Source organism: Heliangelus exortis, chromosome 17 (genome assembly GCF_036169615.1).
Source record: "Heliangelus exortis chromosome 17, bHelExo1.hap1, whole genome shotgun sequence".
Lineage (NCBI taxonomy): Eukaryota > Metazoa > Chordata > Aves > Apodiformes > Trochilidae > Heliangelus > Heliangelus exortis.
This window is the reverse complement of record NC_092438.1, coordinates 1,917,757-1,937,865: the sequence shown is the minus strand read 5'-3', so window position 1 is coordinate 1,937,865 and position 20,109 is coordinate 1,917,757. Positions and strand designations below refer to the sequence as shown.

Genomic DNA, 20,109 nt, shown 5'->3' with positions numbered 1-20,109 from the left:
GGTCTCTCAGCCTGGTGCTGGGGTTCCCCCCCTCTCTCTCCCTCCCTCCTGCAGGGACAACTCACTGGAAAAGCATTGGGTTGTGGCAGGAGGAGCTGCTTGTGGGAAGGGATGGGATCTGGGTTATTTTTAGCCTGCTTTCCTAAGGAAATGTGGCTTAAGCAATCCCAGGGACTGTCTGTCCCCACTCCCCTGGCCACCTCCGAGCCCCCCCAGCCCATTCCAGATGGATCTGCTGGAGGACAAGGATCAAAAATAGGAAGTTTGCACATTGCCAGGATCAGCTGCAGCCAAGGCAATCCCAGCACAACCCCAAACCCCAAAACCCCATCCCATCCACACCGGCCCCATCAGGACTTGGTTTCCTTGGGCTTCAGGTTCTCCAGGCCCTGCCCAGCACCAGGGTGTTTGGGTGGCCAGGTTGCCAAGAAAGGAGAAAGAAGCTGTTTGCAACTAGAATCCCTTTGCAGGAGTTGGGAAAGAGTCCCTAATCTTTCCCATTCAGGGAACCAGCACCCCAGGCAGGTGGCCCTGGCCACCAAGAAATTCCTTCCTGGAGCTTCTGCCACTTTTTGGGCTTTGGTTCCCAACAGCAGCCAGGCCAGATGTCCCCAGGGTCAGAGCAGGCTCTGGGACAGCCACTGCTGGCTTGTCCCCAAATTACATTTTCATAAGGAAATAAAGCAGTGAGCACCCAGCAGGCCCCAGCCCCACAAAAAAAGGACCCTTGGGTTGGGCTAAGCTGCCTCTGCAGAGAAGCTGGAGCAGAAAAAGGACATTTCTGCAAAAGCCCAGGCTCAGGGTTATGGAAAAAGGAGCTGAAAGGGCATTTTGTTGGCTCCCAAGTTCTGATTTGTCACCATACATGTTGGGGACAGCCCTTAAGCCCTCAGAAGGCAGCAGAGGTTGAAGCTTGGAGCTGGCAGAAGCTGAGATCTGCTTTTGGGGTTGCTGCTGGAGGGGGATAAATCCTGCACTGCCTTTCCCCACAGACACAGCAAGGATAATACACACTTGGTTTGATTTCCACTGGTTCCAGTCACCAGAATTCCTGCCCTTCCAGGAAGCAGGAGGTTGGATTTTCATCCCTACATCTGAAAACTGGGCAGTGAGCAGCCCAGGAGGAGCTGCCCCAAAGCTCTGCCACCATCCTGTCACCTCCCTGCCTCACAGCCAGGAATTACTCGGGTTGGGAAAAACCTTGGAAAAGCTCCCTGAGTCCAACCATGGGGTTCCAGCAGGGAAACCCCCCACACACACCCCACCAGTATGGGACATCTGCATCGGGGTCTGTGCTGTAGGGATGCCGGGGGGGGGTCTCAACCCAGATGGGACCCCCCTTCCCCCCCTCATTTTTACAAAGACCGAGACCCCCCTGGTGTGGGGAGGGGATTTTGGTCTGACCTCAGGCAGGAGCCACCAGCAGCTCCCAGCCCCTCATCCCTGGGGATTCATTTAGGGCCAGAAGCAGAGAGAAACCCTACAGCAGCCACCCCTCTGCCCAGGGCTCTCTCACAACGTGGCTGAGCCCATCCTGGGTGGATTCTCTGGTGTCTAATAAAGGGCTGTGCTGCAGGTGTAGATCACCCCTCCCCTGGGACATCTCCCTGGGACACCAGCAGGATTGTCCCAGCTGCAGCTCCCCTGGGAGCCAGAGCTGGTTGCCACGTGGGGGAGGATCCTGGCCAAGGGAGGGGTAAAAGGTGAAGGAAAAGCAAATGTCACCAGCCCCAGGGAGCCTGGAGTCACCCCTGGGGACAAAGCCCTCAGCAAGGGGACCCCGGGGGCAGCTGGAGGGGCTCAGCACAAGGAGCAGGGGTCAGGGGGGGTGCACAGGTCCTTAGAATAGAGAAAAAGGGATGGGAGGGAGGGAAAAAGGAAAAAAGGAAAGAAAAAAAAGGAAAAAAGGAAGGAAAGAAAAAGGGGAAAAGGAAGGGAAAAAGGAAAAAAAAAGGAAAAAAGGGGAAAAAAGGAAAAAAGGAAGGAAAGAAAAAGGAAAAAAGAAAAAAAGGAAAAAAGGAAAAAAAAGGAAAAAAGGAAGGGAAAAAGGAAGGGAAAAAGGAAGGGAAAAAGGAAGGGAAAAAGGAAGGGAAAAAGGAAGGAAAAAAGGAAGGAAAAAAGGAAGGAAAAAAGGAAGGAAAAATGGAAGGGAAAAAGGAAGGGAAAAAGGAAGGGAAAAAGGAAGGGAAAAAGGAAGGGAAAAAGGAAGAAAAAAAGGAAGAAAAAAAGGAAGGAAATAAGGAAGGGAAAAAGGAAGGAAAAAAGGAAAAAAGGGGAAAAGGGGAAAAGGGGAAAAGGGGAAAAGGAGAAAAGGAAAAAAGGAAAAAAGGAAAAAAGGAAAAAAGGAAAAAAAAGGAAAAAAAAGGAAAAAAAGGAAAAAAAGGAAAAAAAAGGAAAAAAGGAAAAAAGGAAAAAAGGAAAAAAGGAAAAAAGGAAAAATGGAGAAATGGAAAAATGGAAAAATGGAAAAATGGAAAAATGGAAAAATGGAAAGAAGAATGGAAGGATGATGGAAGGATGGAAGGATGGAAGGAAGGAAGGATAGATGGATGGATGGGTGGATGGATGGAAGGATGATGGAAGGATAGAAGGATGGATGGATGGATGTACAACAAGGTATCTCAGAAACCAGTGGCTGTTTCCACTTCAGAGAGAAGCAGCCACAGGGTGGGTCTGTCCTGGGTCTGGGGTCCCACTGTGCCCCGTGGAGGGATGCAAGGGACCTGTAAAAAAAATCCTGGCAGCCCAGGTGAATTCTGCTTTGGGATGAAACTTCATTTTGCAGGGAAAAAAGGAGCCCTGAAAAGTCACCTTGGGGTAAATTGGTCTCTCCCTGCCTGGCAGGAGCTTTACAATAAAACCTACAAAACCAAAAACTTCTTTAGGCATTTTGGACCAGTTTTTCCTGAGTTATTGTGAAAATTTAGATCAGAAAACGCGTTGAGCAAAATATTCAATTCCCCACAGCCTGGAAAGCCTCATCAAAAATCCATTTGAAGTATTACTTTCAAATCCCTCATGGCAACAGGATATTTTAAGGTCAGTTAAACTTATTATTCACTCAAGATTTGCTTTCAGGTCCCTGCATATTTCAAACAGATTTTTCCCCATCTCTAGCCCAAATGTGTTACAAAAAGCCCTTCCCCCCCTTTCTTTTTTTTTTAAAAAAAAGAAGAAAAAAGTTGTCAAGAGAAAAGCTACTAATCAGAAACAGCTTCTGAAGTCTTAAACCTGCTACAGTTTGTACTTGTTACCAAAAAACCTTGATGCTGTCTCCAGATCCCTAAATCCTTTGACTTTTAAAGTGCTGAATGGAGCTGTGCTTGCAAAAGAATTAGCAAAAATTTGGTTTATTTGCAGTTCAGTTTCCTTGAATCAGGGTCTAAGCACAGGTTGTTTGGTTTTTTTTCCTCCCTCCCACTGTTCAAGGAAAGAAAGCAACTTCCAAAAGTGCAAGCTGCATTATTTTGTAATTATTTCCTACCTAATGCAAGAGGAGCCAGCCCAAAAATCACCAGCCCAGAGGTCATCAGGATCCATCCCTGCCACCCAACAAGCCCAAACACAATTTTTCTGGTGGAGTTGAGAGAAAACACAACAATATCCATTTTACAACCACGCACAGAGAAACTCAGCAGCCAGCTCTGAGCTTCTCAAGTGGCAAAAAGATAGAATCCTAGAATGGGCTGGGTTGGAAGGGACCTCAGAGCTCATCAAGTCCAACCCTTGCTCCACTCCCCCCGTGGTTCCCAGCCCATGGCACTGAGTGCCACATCCAGGCTCTTTGGAAATATCTCCAGGGATGGAGAATCCACCCCTTCCCTGGGCAGCCCATTCCAATGGCTGAGCACCCTCTCTGTAAAGAATTTCTTCCTAATGTCCAACCTAAACCTCCCCTGGCAGAGCTTCAGCTCTGCCAGGGGAGGTTTAGGTTGGATATTAGGAAAAAATTCTTAAGATCATGGCTTCTTGTCTTACTGATACCTGCCTGGGAAAAGAGCCCAACCCCCCCCTGGCTCCAACCTCCTTTCAGGGAGTTGGAGAGAGTGATGAGGTCTCCCCTGAGCCTCCTCTTCTCCAGCCTCAACACCCCCAGCTCCCTCAGCCTCTCCCCATAGGATCTGTGCTCCAGTCCCTTCCCCAGCCCAGTTGCCTCCTTTGGACCTGCTCCAGCACCTCAATCTCCTTCCTGAGCTGAGGGGCCCAGAACTGGACACAGGACTCAAGCTGTGGCCTCCCCAGGGCTGAGCACAGGGGCAGAATCCCTTCCCTGGACCTGCTGGCCACGCTGTTCCTGAGCCAGCCCAGGATGCCATTGGCCTTCTTGGCCACCTGGGCACACTGCTGCCTCCTCTTCAGCTTCCTGGCAATCCAGACTCCCAGCTCCCTCTCTCTCTGGCTGCTCTCCAAGCACTCTGTGCCCAGCCTGTAGCGCTGCACCAACTTTTCCCCCCCAAAAAACCCCAAATGGAACGTGGGGTTCAGGGTGAGCTCAGTTTCTCTGCTGAGTTCCAGGGTTTGGGAGGACCAGAGGAGAACCAGGGCAAACCAAACCTCCCTGTGCCCATGTTCATGGCTGGCTCAGCACATCCTCACCCCACCCATCTCCTCGTGCTCTGCTCCGTGGAGCAGCCCCCAGCTACTACAGGGTTGCTCAGACCTTACAACATCTCCAGGGCTGGGGCAGCTTCCAAAAGCCCACCTCCCAGGGATGGAAGGCTCATCCTAACAACTCCCTGGCTGCTCCACTCCGTATTTACAGCCCAGATAATCATTCCTCAGATTTGAGAGGAGATCCCAACCAACCCTGAGAGCTCTGCCCCAAGCCAAGAGCAAAGCAGCCAAGACAGGAGGCAAATTGAGCGGAGAGGAAAAGGTTGCAAGCGCCCATAATCCTGCTCCAGAGAGCAAAAAGAGGTTAGAAATGACAAAGCAGTTGTGTTTCCAGCCATCTGGCCCACATTTCCCCCTCCAGTCACTCAGACACGTGTTGCTTTTATCCCCCCCAGAGCCAGCTCTCTGGGAACACGTGGACCCCCTGCTCACTGCTCGTGTTCAGCACAAAGCAGAGGCTCCAAGTTCAGCCCAGGGAAGGTTCCTACCAAGTGAAGGTGCCCCTTGCAGCTGCTCCACCAAGAGATTTCCTCCTGCTCATGCCTAAAAATTGGGCTTTGTCCAGAACAAGGCAGCTCCAGCAGACTGAGAGGGTGCTTTTGGTTGGGAAAAAACCAATGCTGCAAGGCAGCATCACTCCACAAAGCCAACAGCAATGATTCCAGGGTCTAGGAGGAGAGATCTCCTCCAGCTGGGAAGGTGAGGAGGACCAGGGTCCACGGAGAGGACGGGGAAGACCACAGCATCCATGTGTCAAATCGACTCCATGATGCTCTTCAACCCACCCTGCTCCTCACTGGCTCTGCTGCACCCCACCAACAACACACCCCAAAAATGTGACCCCCCCTAGAGCATCTCTGAGCAGCCACTCTTCCATTCCCACCCATGATTTGACCTCCCCACCAAGCAGAACACAGGGGCAGAGGAAGCAGAACTGCAAATGATGGAGAGGAGGAGGAAATCTGCATCCCTCCCACCACTCCAAGCACAGCATCCCCTGGGGCCTCTCTGCTCTTCAGAGGGGGAGAATGAAGAGATCCAAGTCTCCAAGAATTGGAGTCCAAGGACAACCAACGCTGTCAGGCAACACAGGAACACAGGAAGAGACCTACAGGTCCTGGAGGCTGCTTTGGTCAGGAGGCTGAGCTGTTGCTTGGGGTCAGCTTGAGCTTCCACCAAAACTCCAACCCTGGCTCTTCTGCCACCTGGAGATGTCTGCTCCCCCACACCACCTCTCCCATCCCCCACCAAAGCACATCCTCACCTTCACATCACCCTGAATGTTTCCCTTCCTCTTCCCCTGGGCTTCTCCCAGACCATCCTCCAAGCAGGAGCAGTCTCCTGGAGTCCAGAGCAGGGCAAGGAGTGAATTACCTTTAATTACACACTGTCCAGGAGCTTAAATATCAGGCCAAGCATTACCAGATGTGCAGGGATCTCCATCAAAGCTTGGAGGGCTGTTTGGATATTTAAGCTGTTGGTATCTGGGGTGTGAGGGTCAGAGCCTGGGGTTTCCAGGCAGATGTTACAAATCTCTTCGACTCTCACTGTCACCTTTTAATAAAGCCATAAATCATCAGGAGCTTCTCAGGTGACCACAGGATCCCCCGTGGGTGCCTCTGAGACAGCTCATCTGGACTCTTCCCCTCTTGCTGCCAGGACCTGCTGGGAGCAAACTGCAGGGTGCTGTGTGCCCCAGAAATCATCAACTGGCATCTGTGCTTCAGATGCACTGGGATAAGATAAGTCACTGATATGGGAAGATGAGACAAAAAAAAAAAAAAAGAAAAAAAAAAAAAGATTGGATGGGTCTGTTGCTAATGTGAGCCTTGCTGCTGCTGCTCCCAGCCCTTTAATTGCAGCAGAAAGAGAGGGTGGAAATTCACTGCAGGCAAAGGAATTAATTAACAGGAGAATAAAGGAGCATCAGTCTGTCAGAGGCCTGGCATCAATTCTGAGGCTGGTTTTGAAGTGGCAGTGGTTTTACTGGTTCTTTTACGTTGTTCTGCCACGTCCTGCGTGGGGACTCAGGAAACTGAGGTGCAGCCTGCCCAGGGACAAGGTCCCTCAGCCAGCACAGGACCTCCTGGGGACACCCAGTCACCACCTCCTTGTCCCTCCACCTCCTGCTTCCAGGCTCTTCATAGAATCCTAGAATGGGCTGGGCTGGAAGGGAGCTCAGAGCTCATCAAGTCCAACCCTTGCTCCACTCCCCCCGTGGTTCCCAGCCCATGGCACTGAGTGCCACATCCAGGCTCTTTTGAAATATCTCCAGGGATGGAGAATCCACCCCTTCCCTGGGCAGCCCATTCCAATGCCTGATCACCCTCTCCAGAAAGAAATTCTTTCTCATATCCAACCTAAACCTCCCCTGGCACAACTTGAGACCTCTTGTGCCCTCTTGTCTTGCTGAGAGTTGCCTGGGAAAAGAGCCCAGCCCCCCCTGGCTCCAACCTCCTTTCAGGGAGTTGGAGAGAGTGATGAGGTCTCCCCTGAGCCTCCTCTTCTCCAGCCTCAACACCCCCAGCTCCCTCAGCCCTTCCTCACAGGACTTGTGCTGGATCCCTTCCCAGCCTCCTTGCTCTTCTCTGGACCTGCTCCAGCACCTCAATCTCCTTCCTGAGCTGAGGGGCCCAGAACTGGACACAGGACTCAAGCTGTGGCCTCCCCAGGGCTGAGCACAGGGGCAGAATCCCTTCCCTGGACCTGCTGGCCACGCTGTTCCTGAGCCAGCCCAGGATGCCATTGGCCTTCTTGGCCACCTGGGCACACTGCTGCCTCCTCTTCAGCTTCCTGGCAATCCAGACTCCCAGCTCCCTCTCTCTCTGGCTGCTCTTCCTCCCAGCCCTGGAGGAAAGGACGATTTTCCTTAAACTGGGTCTTTCCAGGGCCTCACACCACCCTCCACTGATGGTGTAGGATGCTTTCTTCTGCTCCACAGAGACCTTCAGAGCCAGGGTGGAGTCACCAGGCAGCCCAAGCACACCTGGGGCTTACAAACCCAGATGTTCTGAGCCATTCCTGCAAGAACTGAGTCCCACCAGAGGACAGTGCCACCTCAGCAAGGTCTGGGTGGTCGTGGCAGGGGTTGTCCCTGGTGGTTTCTTAGAAGGCAGAGACCTGGGGGAGACTGGGGACACCCTTGAGCACAGCCTGGAAGAAAGTGAAGGATGTGGAGAAGCACCCAGAGAGCTACAGTCAGCAGGAGTGCCCCTCAGGGCAGGGCTGACACCAGGACAAGGATCTCCAAAAAACCCATCACCCACCCCTCAGCCCCAGGGGGCTGGGAGGCTGCAGGGCACCTTCAGCAAACTTCTCCAAATGAAGTTTCCATGAGAATCATAAAGCTCAGTGTCACCTCAGTGTCACCTTGGGGAGCCTCGGGAGCTGGTTCTGTGCCTTCCACTGGCACCAGGTCCTGGCCTGGGTGGGGGTCTGGGGGAGCAGAGTGGGGTGGGTGGGGTGGGGGAACTGGTGGGGAGAGGCAGGGGGGAGTTTTGAGGCTCCATCAGCACCCCCAGGGAAAAAAAAAAAAAAAAAAAAAAAAAAAAAAGCAGCTACAATTTGAAAAAAAAAAAGAAAAAATAAATGACAAAAATGGAGAGAGGAAGCAGAGAGGAAACGAAATTAAACAAGAAACTAATAAACACACAAAACAAATAAAAATCTATTGATAAATAAAACCTAAAAACTACAAATTAACTATTTTTTTTAAATAAAATCAAATCAGTCTGCTGCAGGAGCATGGAGGTGGCAGAGACCCTTTGGGCTCCCACTCCATGGGCTCCATGCCAGCTCCCCAGGAGCAGGACTGAGGGTGCTGGGAGCAGCTGGGGGGCTGGGCTGGGCCCCAGGGAGGGGATCTGGCACTTGTCCTGTCCCTTCCCATCAATCACCCGCGAGTTTGGGGTTTATTATTATTATTATTTATTATTATTATCATCATTTTGCACCACCCGGTGCAGCCGCCCATTCCCTGGCTCAGCAAAGGGGTGCAAGGGGGTGGGAGGAGGAGGCAAATTCCTCCTTGGCTGAGGGGTAAAGTTCTCAATCAGGAGCCGAGGGCTCTGCCAGGCTGCTGAGCAAGGTCACCTCTCCCTCCCCCTCCCCCGATCAACGAGGGGAGGTGACAAATGAGAGCTGGGTGACAAGCGACGGTATCGATGTCGCCCTCTCCTCGCTCCTGTGTTCAAATGCGCGGGGCTGGGACAGGGGGAAAGAGCAGGATTCTCTGCTTTAGTCCCAGGCTGAAGAGACAAGGGGGGGTTTCCTTGACACCACCTTGGTGGGGCAAAAATCCCTCCCAGGAGGAGCCCCCCCCCAAAGTGCTGCTGCTCCCCTCGGCCACCAAACCCAACTCTGTGCTGGTGCTTTCACAGCCCGAGAAATGAAAATTCTCTGCTTCTGCTTACAAGCAGCTCCTCTCGGGCCATTTCACCCCGTATTCCAGTCCTGAAGGGTCCCAGCACCCTGCCTGCTCCAGGCCAGGGTGCTCTGTGTCAGCAGAGCAGGGATGGATGCTCTGGATGCTCTGGAGCATCCCTTCTGAGCTCTGCTTGGACCTCTGCTGGCAGAGTCACCCCTGCTCCCTGCAAACGGCGGGATGGGACATTCCCAAGCCCCTGGATGAGGATGGATCTGCAGGTTCTAACCCAGCTAGCCGGGCTGGCTGGTTGCCACCCCAGTGGCCTGAGTGACAGCAACGTTCCCATTTGCATTTCAAACGACTCTTCGGATCAAGAGCGGGGACTCACTTAAGAGATGCATGAATAATTTGGAAGACATTTAGGTTTCTGTGATCTGCGAGCTGTCTCTGCTCCGGGCTGAGAGGGGGGGAAGGAGGAGAAACCAAACGAGATGCTCTGAAGTTCCCACCCAGGACAATTCCCACGGAAGGTGAGGGTGTCAAACCAGAGCAGCCACAAGGACACCGTGTCCTGAGCTCCAGCACATCAGGACCTCGGACCCCACCGAGGGGAAAACCCCAATGACAGGGCCCTGATGAGATCCCCCCAGCAGGGACACACGAAGTCCAACCCATCACTGCCCCGTGTCCCTCACACCACATTTCCACGGCTTTGAAACCCCTCAAGGGATGGGAACTCCACCCCTGAAGCCTGGACCAGGGTCTGACAAGCTTTTTAGGGAATAAATTGTTCCTCGTATCCCATCTAAACCTCCCCTGACACAACTTGAGGCCGTTTCCTCTTCTTGCTGGTGCTTCTCACCACATCCTCTTACAAGGAAAGATTCATCCCAAACCATCACCGCGGTGGTTCCCACACCAGACCAGACCTGACCAGCTTTTCTCCAGCCCTCAGCTCCCAGCTGCAGGTCAGGCTTTCAAAAACCCAGAGAAAAAACCCACCCAGCCCCTCTCCTTCCTTCTGCTCCTCACTTGATAAATCTCTAACTAAACGCCCCAGGAAAATATGGTGGGAGGAGCAGCGGGAGATCAGAGAACTCCAAGCACCCCCTGGTAGGTGGGCTGGTGATTTATAGCTCTCTGGAGTGGGGCAAGGAGGGCACAGCACTTGGGGACAGCAGGCAGGGCTCCTTGGGGACCAGGAGCATCTCATCCCTCACCCAGGCACTGCCTGCTCCTCACGGGAAGGAAGAACCAGGGAAGCAGGAACCCAACCCAGCCCCCGAGATGCTTCACAGAGGAAGCTGAAGAGGAGGCAGCAGTGTGCCCAGGTAGCCAAGAAGGCCAATGGCATCCTGGGCTGGCTCAGGAACAGCGTGGCCAGCAGGTCCAGGGAAGGGATTCTGCCCCTGTGCTCAGCCCTGGGGAGGCCACAGCTTGAGTCCTGTGTCCAGTTCTGGGCCCCTCAGCTCAGGAAGGAGATTGAGGTGCTGGAGCAGGTCCAGAGAAGAGCAAGGAGGCTGGGAAGGGACTGGAGCACAGATCCTATGAGGAGAGGCTGAGGGAGCTGGGGGTGTTGAGGCTGGAGAAGAGGAGGCTCAGGGGAGACCTCATCACTCTCTCCAAGTCCCTGAAAGGAGGTTGGAGCCAGGGGGGGGTTGGGCTCTTTTCCCAGGCAACTCTCAGCAAGACAAGAGGGCACAAGAGGTCTCAAGTTGTGCCAGGGGAGGTTTAGGTTGGACATGAGAAAGAATTTCTTTATGGAGAGGGTGCTGAGGCATTGGAATGGGCTGCCCAGGGAAGGGGTGGATTCTCCATCCCTGGAGATATTTCAAAAGAGCCTGGATGTGGCACTCAGTGCCATGGGCTGGGAACCACGGGGGGAGTGGAGCAAGGGTTGGACTTGAGGAGCTCTGAGGTCCCTTCCAGCCCAGCCCATTCTAGGATTCTATGATTCAACCCCCGAGATGCTCCACACAGGAGATCAGTGAGGGGCACCTGGCTGGGGGAGAGGGGGTCCGGACCGTTCCAGCCTGCCCAAGCCTCTCCGGGCATCCTAAGAGCTGGATGCAGGGAAGGTTCCACCAGGCTGGGGTCTCATCCTGCTCCTGGAGCCCCGTCCATCACCTCTTGCCCCTGGAGCTGCAGGAGACAGGAGCATCCCGCTGCCGGCTCCCCGGCCTGCCGGCTTTCCAGAGCCCTTTGAAAAGCCATTTAGAGCTAAGTCCTGGTATTAAACCTGGCCTTTCATTAGGCAGGTTTGCAATCCCTGCCCCAGCCTGTTTCAGAAAAAAAAAAAAAAAAAAAAAAAAAAAAAAAAAAAAAAAAAAAAAAAAGTTTTTTAAAAGGTCAGGAAGAAGCTTTTAAGCATATTTGCCAATTAACTCCGGTAACCCCCTCCCCGAGTCGGGGCAAGCTGCCCGCTTCCGTCTCAGGGGATGGTAATTACTGTTTTATAAATAAGCTTTGAACTCTCTAAAGTAATAGTCTCTCCTTGCACAAAAGCACCCTCTAAATCCACTGGCCTTTTCCACCTTCCGTCACTGTCTGGATCTAAAAATAATCCAGGGGAGGGGGAAAACCCAGAACACTTTCAAGAAGAAACTCCGAATCTCTCTCTCCCTCCGTGATGACAATTTCCCCAGCCCCTGGATCACTCAGCTAACAGGAACCCTGCAGCCTTCACTGCTGGCTGTGAATTCCTCGGGATATCTGACAACTTTTCGGAAGTTCTCTGGAGTCACACCAAGGTGATAAAAAAAAAAAAAAAACCAAACAAAAAAAACCCACAAAACCCTCCCGTGTTCTTCTGTTTAAATTTCTAGCCCCACAGGCTACAGAAGAATAACCAGGGGAGCACAAGAAAAAAAGGGCATGAATGAAGAAGCATTTTCCCAAGGTATCGATCCACCTACTATTGATTTTATTTTTTTTTTAACCAGCCCCACTACGTGCCCGGGTTTTACACATTTATTTAAGCAGCCTGGGCAGGCTTGGAATCCTTTAGAAACTCAGGTTACTCCTGCACACCCCACTGCACAGCCTCTTTATAAACCCACCATTTATTTAAAAAAAGAAGCAGAGAAAGCATTCCTCAGCCCGGGAAGATCTCGACCCGTTCCACTCCACAAGTCACAGCTTTCATCCGAAAAAAATCCCAGCCGACACCCAGGAGCAGCTTCAACCCCTCCAGCCCAACCCCAGCACCACACGGAGCAGCCCGGTTGGGTTCTGCCAGCCCCACAAACCCGATTGGATCAGCACCAAGCACTTCACAAGCTCGGGATGGGGAACCTGGCAGCAAGGGGATCACATCAGGGTGGACACGGTGGGCAGGAGGGCCAAGTCCTGCTCCTCTCCCCTGTTCCCTGCGAGAGCTGCCTGGGAGCCCTTGAAAGAGTCGCAAATGTTAATTTGGGGCAGTAAAAGGTCTTTTTAATCCCACCTGAAAGCAGTTTGCGGATACAGATCGCTTCCTAAATCCTGTGTTAGGAGCAGGAAAACAGGGGAAACAGCATCCCGGGCAGAGCTGTCCTGCTGGCACCCCCGGACACTGCGTTTAAACCCAGTCCCGGGTGTAAAAGTGAGGTTAAAACTCTTGGTGAAACAGGGACACAGAGCCCCTCTACACGAGGACACATTATTTCTGTCTCGCAGCAAATCCCAAGTGTTCTGCATTAAGGAAAAGCATCACAAGATCTTCAGAGTAACAAAATCCCAGCTTTTTTTTCCTCAGGTTTCCTGACTTTTTTTTTTTTTTTTCTTGGCTCTTTAAGCATTTCTTTTCCAATCACGGGGTTGAGGACGGGGGAATTGGATACAGAAAGGCCCTTAGTGTTGTAATGGAAGTTTAAAGAAAAAAAAAAAAGGAAGAGATCAGAAAGTAATAAACCCAAGAAGCTGCAGGGCTGGGTTTCTGCAAATGCACCAAGGAAAACAAGGAAAACTCTCAGCTGAAACGCGAGAGCATCCGGAGAGCAGATTACTTGGTGTCAGTGAATCAAGATAACGCCCCGGAGCAGCTCTCAGGGCATCGCCATCTGATTCCTGGCAAGAGCTTTTTGTCTTCTCTTCCCACCTAGGTATTTTTTTAAACGTGGCTGTGAAAAGCTGGCCCTGGAAAGGGATCCGAGCTGGGTGCCAAAGCCAGAGGAGCTGCAAACCTCGGGTTTGATTCAACAGCTTGTGCTATAGGGTGTCTTGATCTGTCTGTACAATCACAACACACACAGAAAAAAAAAAAAAAAAAAATACCCTCAAGGCATCTACTTAGCTCTACTTTTCAGCTGCCAATAACATTCCCAGCAAAAGTCAAAAGAGCAGCGCTGGAGCCGCGTCCTTTCCCTGCATCTCAAAGGCTGCGAGGTTCCGAGATAACAAAGTCTGGCTCAAGAAACCCTGGATGCCTTTCAAGAACATGATTAGCTGCCGTGAATGGACTGGAAGGAGTGGGGAAAAAAAAAAAAAAATACAAAAACCCAAGCCACATCGCATATAGCAGCTCCCTGCTAACCACCCCTCTCCCCTGGGCACCCCCAGCCCTGTTTAATGCATGCAGAGGGGAAATATAGAAAAAGTTCCCCTCTCCAAAAAGCAAACTTGCACGTGCTGCACTTGATCAAAAGCGGAAATGACAAGAAAAAGTAAAATTCAACCTTTTATCCAGTCAGAGTTTTTGGGAGGGCTCTGCAGTGCCAGAGGATGCTCAGGGGCGATGCCTGCTCCAGCCTGGCCACTCACCAGGAACTGGTGGCTAATTGTGGTTGTCCTTCCCACTGCTGTTTTCACTACTTCTGCCCCAAACTGAAAAAAAAATACGGAATTCTTTACACTCCCGATGAAATCCAGAGCCTGCCACCTGCCAAGGGGCAGTTTTGAAGAGCTCAGCCCCAAAGGCTGCTTTGTGTGGGCTTGGCTCAGGCCCATCCAGGGTCTTTGGGAGCCTGGACCTTCACCCATCCCCATCCAATGCTTCCCTGGAACAGCGGAAAACAGGAGGAAGATGGAAAAGAGGGACTGGGATCACAGATCCCACAGGGAAATATAAGGCAGGGCAAAAGGGTCACATCGAGCTGGGGTCACAGCAAAGTTTTAGAGGCTGGAGAGGAGGAAATTGCTCTCTGTGTAAGCTGCACCAGGCTGGATCCCTCTGGGAACTGGAATGGGAATGATCCCATGCGGAAAGGTCTCAGTTATAGCCCCAAAAACGTTTTGCCAGCAGAGCAGCACCCAGCAGAGAGCCTGCTGGAGCACGGAGCCCTCTGTAGCACAAGCAGCACAGGAAATGCAGACACCCCCAGCACCCCAAATGCCTCCTGTCACCCCAACTCTGCCCCCCTGACACTGAGAAGTCCCCAAGGCTGACAGAGAGGGGTGACACCCTGACACAAAAGAGCACCCTGGCACCCAAGCTCAGATTTCCCAGGCAGGATCTGACCCCGTGCCGAGCATCTCTTCAAATTTCTGCAGTGAAAAATCCCCAGCAAACACCTCAGGTTCAGTTACATTTCCCCATATTCCTTCCCCTCCAAAAAGCAGACAGACAGACAGACAGACAGACGGACGGACAGACAGCAAGGTGCCCAAGCTCCCAGACAGGACACTCAGTCCCCAAGCCCCTGCCTGAGGAGCAGACACACCAAGATCCCTTCTTTTTTATTTAGGTTTACTTTAAGCAGCACCGGGTGCCAAAAAAAAAAAAAAAAAAAAAAAAAAAAAAGAAAATATTGCTTTGCTTTAGGATAAAGTGTGACATCATGCTCGGATTATCCATTAGGTAATTTCTGCTGCAGCCTAGAAAAGGTGTTTAATCTTTTTATAATTAGCCAAATCGATTGTAACTCGAGGAATTTCACGAGGCGTTTGCTGCTTGCACAAAACTTTTTTTTTTTTTCCCCACCAGAAAAACAAAACAAAACAATTTTTAAAAACTTTTGGGCTATTTTAAATTTAAATAAAACACTACACTGGTAAGAACAAAGAGTTTCAGCCAGTAACTTACATTATAACAAACTATTTAGCAGCCACCAGCAGCTACCCCTGCCATGGGACTGAGCTACCAGAATGACACCATGGCCATATTTTTAAGGGAATATATTATTCTTTTTTCCCTTTTCACATCGATTCAAGACAAGCAACGACCTACAGGTGCCTTTGGGCTAAATATCTTGGCTCGAGCAGCACTTGGTGTAATTTGGGTTTCCTAGCAAGTTCAAATATCTTTAAAAATGTTTACACCACTTTGAGATATTCATTGGAAAAAGCTGAACTTCTGTCCAACTTCTATTTTCTTCCACTGCAAACACTCCCCAGCTTTAACCAGTTAGCTCTGTCTGGCTTTCCCGGGAAAAAAAAAAATAAAAAAAAAAAAAATCCCTCAGTATAACAAGGTCTTGCGAGAAGACAAAACAAGAGAGGCAAAGAGAAGAGGAAACGTAGGAAAAGAGTTGCTTGCGTGATTGAAAACACACTTGCCCGACGCAGAGTTAAACCCAAACATCTTCGGGTTGGGTTATTTTTTTTAATTTTTTTTTTTTTCCCCCCCCTAACTAGAAAGGAAGCAACTTCTTCCCGGCTCCCCTTCCCCGCCACGCAGCTGACCCTGCCGAAAACGTTCCCATTTCTCGGAATTTGCCATCACCATCTGCAGAATCATCTTAAAACCTCTCTCTGAGCTCAGGCCAGGCGCCCTGCGAGCATTTCGAGCGCTCAAAACTCCCGACACCGCGATCCCAAGCTGAGATTTATTTATTTCTCCTCCTCTCGCTGTGGTCCAGCCCGAGAAGGTCTCGCCGGAGAGCGATATGAAAGCGTTCGATCTTCCCTACTTTAATTATGTGCTCTCAGCTCCCAGTCTGTCACGTGAAATCCATCTTGGGATCCTCCCCCCGCATCACCCCCCCCAAAAGAAAAAAAAAAAAAAAAAAAAAAAGATAAATTATCATTATTATCGTTTCTAGAGCAGCCGAGATCCAAATGGAGCCGAGAAACGAGCTGATAAATCAGGACGATGTTAATAGAGTCATAAAAATAAGCGCTACTCACCGCGTTTGAGGTGTGTTAAGGAGTAACTTTACAGCCCAGATGTGGTGTTACGGAGCTGAAACTACGCGGGTAAAATTACCACCAAATTTTTACACTTCCCATTAAGCACGTGGATTTTTCACAGCTGATTGTTCGGGCGGGGAGCGCTCAAGCCGCAACCTCCCCACCCTAAGAAAAAAAAAAAAAAACCCAACCAACCAACCAAAACCCCGAACAAACAAACCAAAAAATCCCAACAAAGCACCAAGGAATCATTAAGAGCAATGTAAGAAACAAGATTATCCCCGCGGGGCTTGGGGAGACGGGGATGGAGAGGCAGGAAGGACAGGGCGAGCTACTCCTTTTATTATTTTCAGATGTTTTTCCCGAGAACACCGCAGCGCTTTTATAAACCTACACGTTTGGATTCCCTTCCAAATAACGGAGCAGATTTTTTCACCGCCTTCAAGGGACTCAGCAGCGCTCGGGCTCCGCTTGGCCCCGACCGCGCCGGAGTTGGCCAAGAGACGGGACTTTAATAGACACCACATGCACAGTAGCTGCTCTTCCGAGTGCTTTATCGCCTGAAGAGTTCAAAACCCATTGAAAAGCTCAAAACTAAACAATTCCCTTGGATCCAGACGGCTCTGCCCTTTGACACCAACCTGCCGGGGGATGCCGGCGATGCTGCTTCACCCTGCCCGGCTGCGCTCCTTCAACCCGGGGCCAGAATCAACCCCCCCTTCCCCTAAGCAGAGGTCCTCCCTCCCTTTTGTTTTTGTAAGGCACTCGAATAAAATAATTCCTAAAGGGAGCCGGGGGGGGAAACGTGGGGAGGGAGGGGAAAGTCTGCGAATAAACCGCTAAAGGTTGAAAAGCACAAAGTTTGGGGAACTCAAAAAGCAAATTGCTGCTTCCAGATGGGCTGAGGGATGGGGATGTGGGGAGAAGGAAGGACGCGGCGACAAGGAGGGACAGGAACCCGCAGAGAATCTCCCTTCGCATCCCAACCTGGGACTTGCATCCCTCCCACCCCTTTCATCCTCTTATCTCAACTCCCCGAACCCCCTTTCTCGTCGCGGATCTGCCGCTCTCGGACCAGCCTGTTGCAGCACAAGCCCCTCACGGCACAGGAGGCAATTAACCGCGCTTAATTACCGATTCCCCCCTCAACCCCCCCTCTTTCCCCGCCGTTACCTGTACCAGCGCAGCCCTTTCTCGTAGCACCTGTCGAAGAAGTGGGGTTCGGCCCCCACCGCCCGTACCCCGGGGTGCGCCCGCAGAAACTCCAGCAGCGCCCGCGTCCCGCCTTTCTTCACGCCCACGATGATGGCCTGGGGGAACCTCCGGCTGCCGCCGCCCCCTCCCGCCGCCCCCGGCCCCGCCGCTCCCGGCCCCGAGCCCTCGGGGAGCGCGGCGGGCGGTGGGAGCAGCAGTGCGGGGGGCAGGGGCTCGCAGGGCCCCGGCAGGCAGTAGAAGAAGTAGGTGAAGAAAAGGATCATGGTGAGGAGCAACGAGGCGCGGCGGCCCCCGACGGGTCCCAGCAGTCGCCCGCTACATCCCATCGGGGGCCGCTCCCGGCCCCGCCGGGCAGCGCATCCCGCCCCGCCGCCCCGGAGCCCCCCGAGCCCCGCACACCCGCCCCGACCCCTCCCCGCACACCCGGCCCTCCCCTCCCGCACCGCCCCCCACGCCCACCCGCGGGGTGGGGGCGGCGACGCCCCGAGGGGGGAGGAGAGGAGGGCGGAGGGAGCGCGGCACACACGCGTGGGGTACTACCGGGACTCCCCCCTCCTCCAGCTCGGGGGAGCCGGGCACTCCCCACCCCCCGTGGGTGCCCCCCCGCCGCGAAGGGAAACGCTCCCGCCCCGCCGAGCAGGCGGAAAAGAAAAAAAAGAAAAAGGAAAAAAAAAAAAGAAAGAAAAAAAGGCATTTTCCCATTGGATTTTCCTTTTCCTACCTTTTTTAGAACATAATTTCAGCGGATGTTTTCGGCCGCCAGCATCCCGCAAAGGGCGATGATGCGGGGGGTGCTGCGGCTCTGCAGCCCTCCGGAAGCCCGGGCAGGGAAGCGGTGAGAGCGGGGGTAACCCCCCCGCCGGGCAATTAGTGGAGGTAGCGTTAATTAGGCGCCGCGAGCCCCTGCTGCAGGCGTGGAAACACCAACCCCGTGTGCGTGAGGGCTGGGAAAGGCACCTCTGGGTACCCCCCCCCCCCCGCCCTTCCCGAAATAAGCCCCAAAGCAGCAAGCTGGGGGTCGGTATTTCAGCTGCGGGGGGGATGAGGTGGGTGTCCGGCTGCTTCCCTGGGAACCGCAGCGATGGGTGACATCCCACCCGGTGTCACTGGAGGCAGGGTCCCCCGGGTGCCACTGGCCGGGCCCGGCCTCCGCTCGGAGCAATAGAACCGTCCGGTTCGGCCCGGCAGCGTGTGCCACCACCCAGCCCAGGCCCCATCCTCGGGGGTCCCATCGCACCCGGGACCCTCTGCGAGGTGACTGAAATGTCCCCGGCGTCCCCTCCGCCACCGAACGCTGAGGCTGACTCCAAACGCCTTCCTCTTTACTACCTGAAATCAGCAGCGTCTTAATTAACCGATTAATGTAATTAGCTCTTTTCCTAATTAGATCCCCGGAGTTTTCCAAGAGCCAGAGAGCGGCGAAGGTGGGAGGGAGGCACTGGGAGCGGAGCGGGATGCAGGTACCGCTGCATCGGGGTCAGTGATGCTCCTGCACTGCTGCCTGCTTGGACTGTGACAGGGACAGCACAGCTGCAGGGTGACAATGCTGCAGGGTGACAGGGCTGCAGGGTGACAGGGCTGCATGGTCGCAGGACTGAGGGGTGACATGGCCACAGAGTTGCTGGGTGACATGTCTGCCAGGTGACACAGCTGCAGGGTGACAGGACTGCAGGGCTGAAAGGTGACAACGGCTGCAGGATGACACAGCTGCAAGGTGGCAGGGCTGCAGGGTGACAGCAAGGCTGCAGGGTGACAGGACTGTAGGATGGCAGGGTGACACAGCTCCCCAGCTGCGGGGTGACACAACTCCCCAGCTGCAGGGTGACAGGGCTGCAGAGTGACAGGGCTGCAGGGTGACACAGCTCCCCAGCTGCAGGGTGACAGGGCTGCAGAGTGACAGGGCTGCAGGGTGACACAACTCCCCAGCTGCAGGGTGACAGGGCTGCAGAGTGACAGGGCTGCAGGGTGACACAGCTCCCCAGCTGCTGGGTGACACAGCTGCAGGGTGACAGTGCCGCAGGGTGACAGTGCTGCAGCAGGATGGGGCTCTGTGCCCTCTGGTGGCCGCTGCTCGGAGCCGTCCCGCCCGGGAATTTCTCGAAGGGAAGAACCAACCCGTGGATGCAGGAGATCGCGTCCAACTCGCAAGGCGAAGGCTCCCCAAGGAATAACGTCGGGAAGAGGAGGGAAAAAGGCGGGGAGAAGGAGGGGGAGGCTGATGACGAGGAAATGAATCTGTTACCGGGAGCAGTTTGATAAATAAAAACGCATCCAAAAGCTGCCGGGCGGCACTTGCCAGCTCTTGTTGGGTTTCCATCAGCTCTTCCAAATGGGAACAATTTCACTCGGGGCGAGAGCGGGTGGGACCGGCTCCAGCTCCCTGTTTGGGTTGGGGGGAGGGAGGGGGGTGGATGTTGTTTTTGTTGGAAAATGCCAATTTGTCAAAAAACGGAACCATTTGGCAAGAACATACCCATTTTAGACAAACGTGTGTTTAGACAAACACAGCCAGGGAGACTGGGGAAGGGAAAAGCACCCCACACCCACCCTCCTCATCCTCAGTGCAGGGGGATTCCTCGGGACATTTGTCACCACCCGGGCACGGGCGGAGGAGCAGCGTCGTTTCTTTTCTCATCTGCAATATTAGGGGGAAAAGGCTTAAAACTGTGAGCTGGGGGCTTGCTGCTGGGGCCAGGAGGGGAGGGAAAGCACCCAGCAGCTCCGGCTCCGGGGTTGTGCCCCAGGATTCCCCGTGTTGGGAGGAGCCGGATGGTCCTGCAGGTCCCAGCCTCATCCTGTCCTGCCGGCAGCTCAGGTGATTAAGGCTGACAAGCAGTCAGGTGCAATATTTTAGCAATATTCAGGTG

General features: G+C 53.1%; 1 protein-coding gene across 1 annotated transcript in view; it reads right to left on the bottom strand.

Moving 5' to 3' along the window:
* HS3ST6 (heparan sulfate-glucosamine 3-sulfotransferase 6) overlaps positions 1–17,596 on the bottom strand; it is a 28,639-nt gene extending 11,043 nt beyond the window's left edge. The window contains exon 1 of the mRNA XM_071760946.1: positions 17,201–17,596. Within this exon, the coding sequence (XP_071617047.1) occupies positions 17,201–17,568 (368 nt within the window). The 5' untranslated portion in view covers positions 17,569–17,596. The remainder of the gene's footprint in view (positions 1–17,200) is intronic.
* Positions 17,597–20,109: the final 2,513 nt, after the last annotated feature.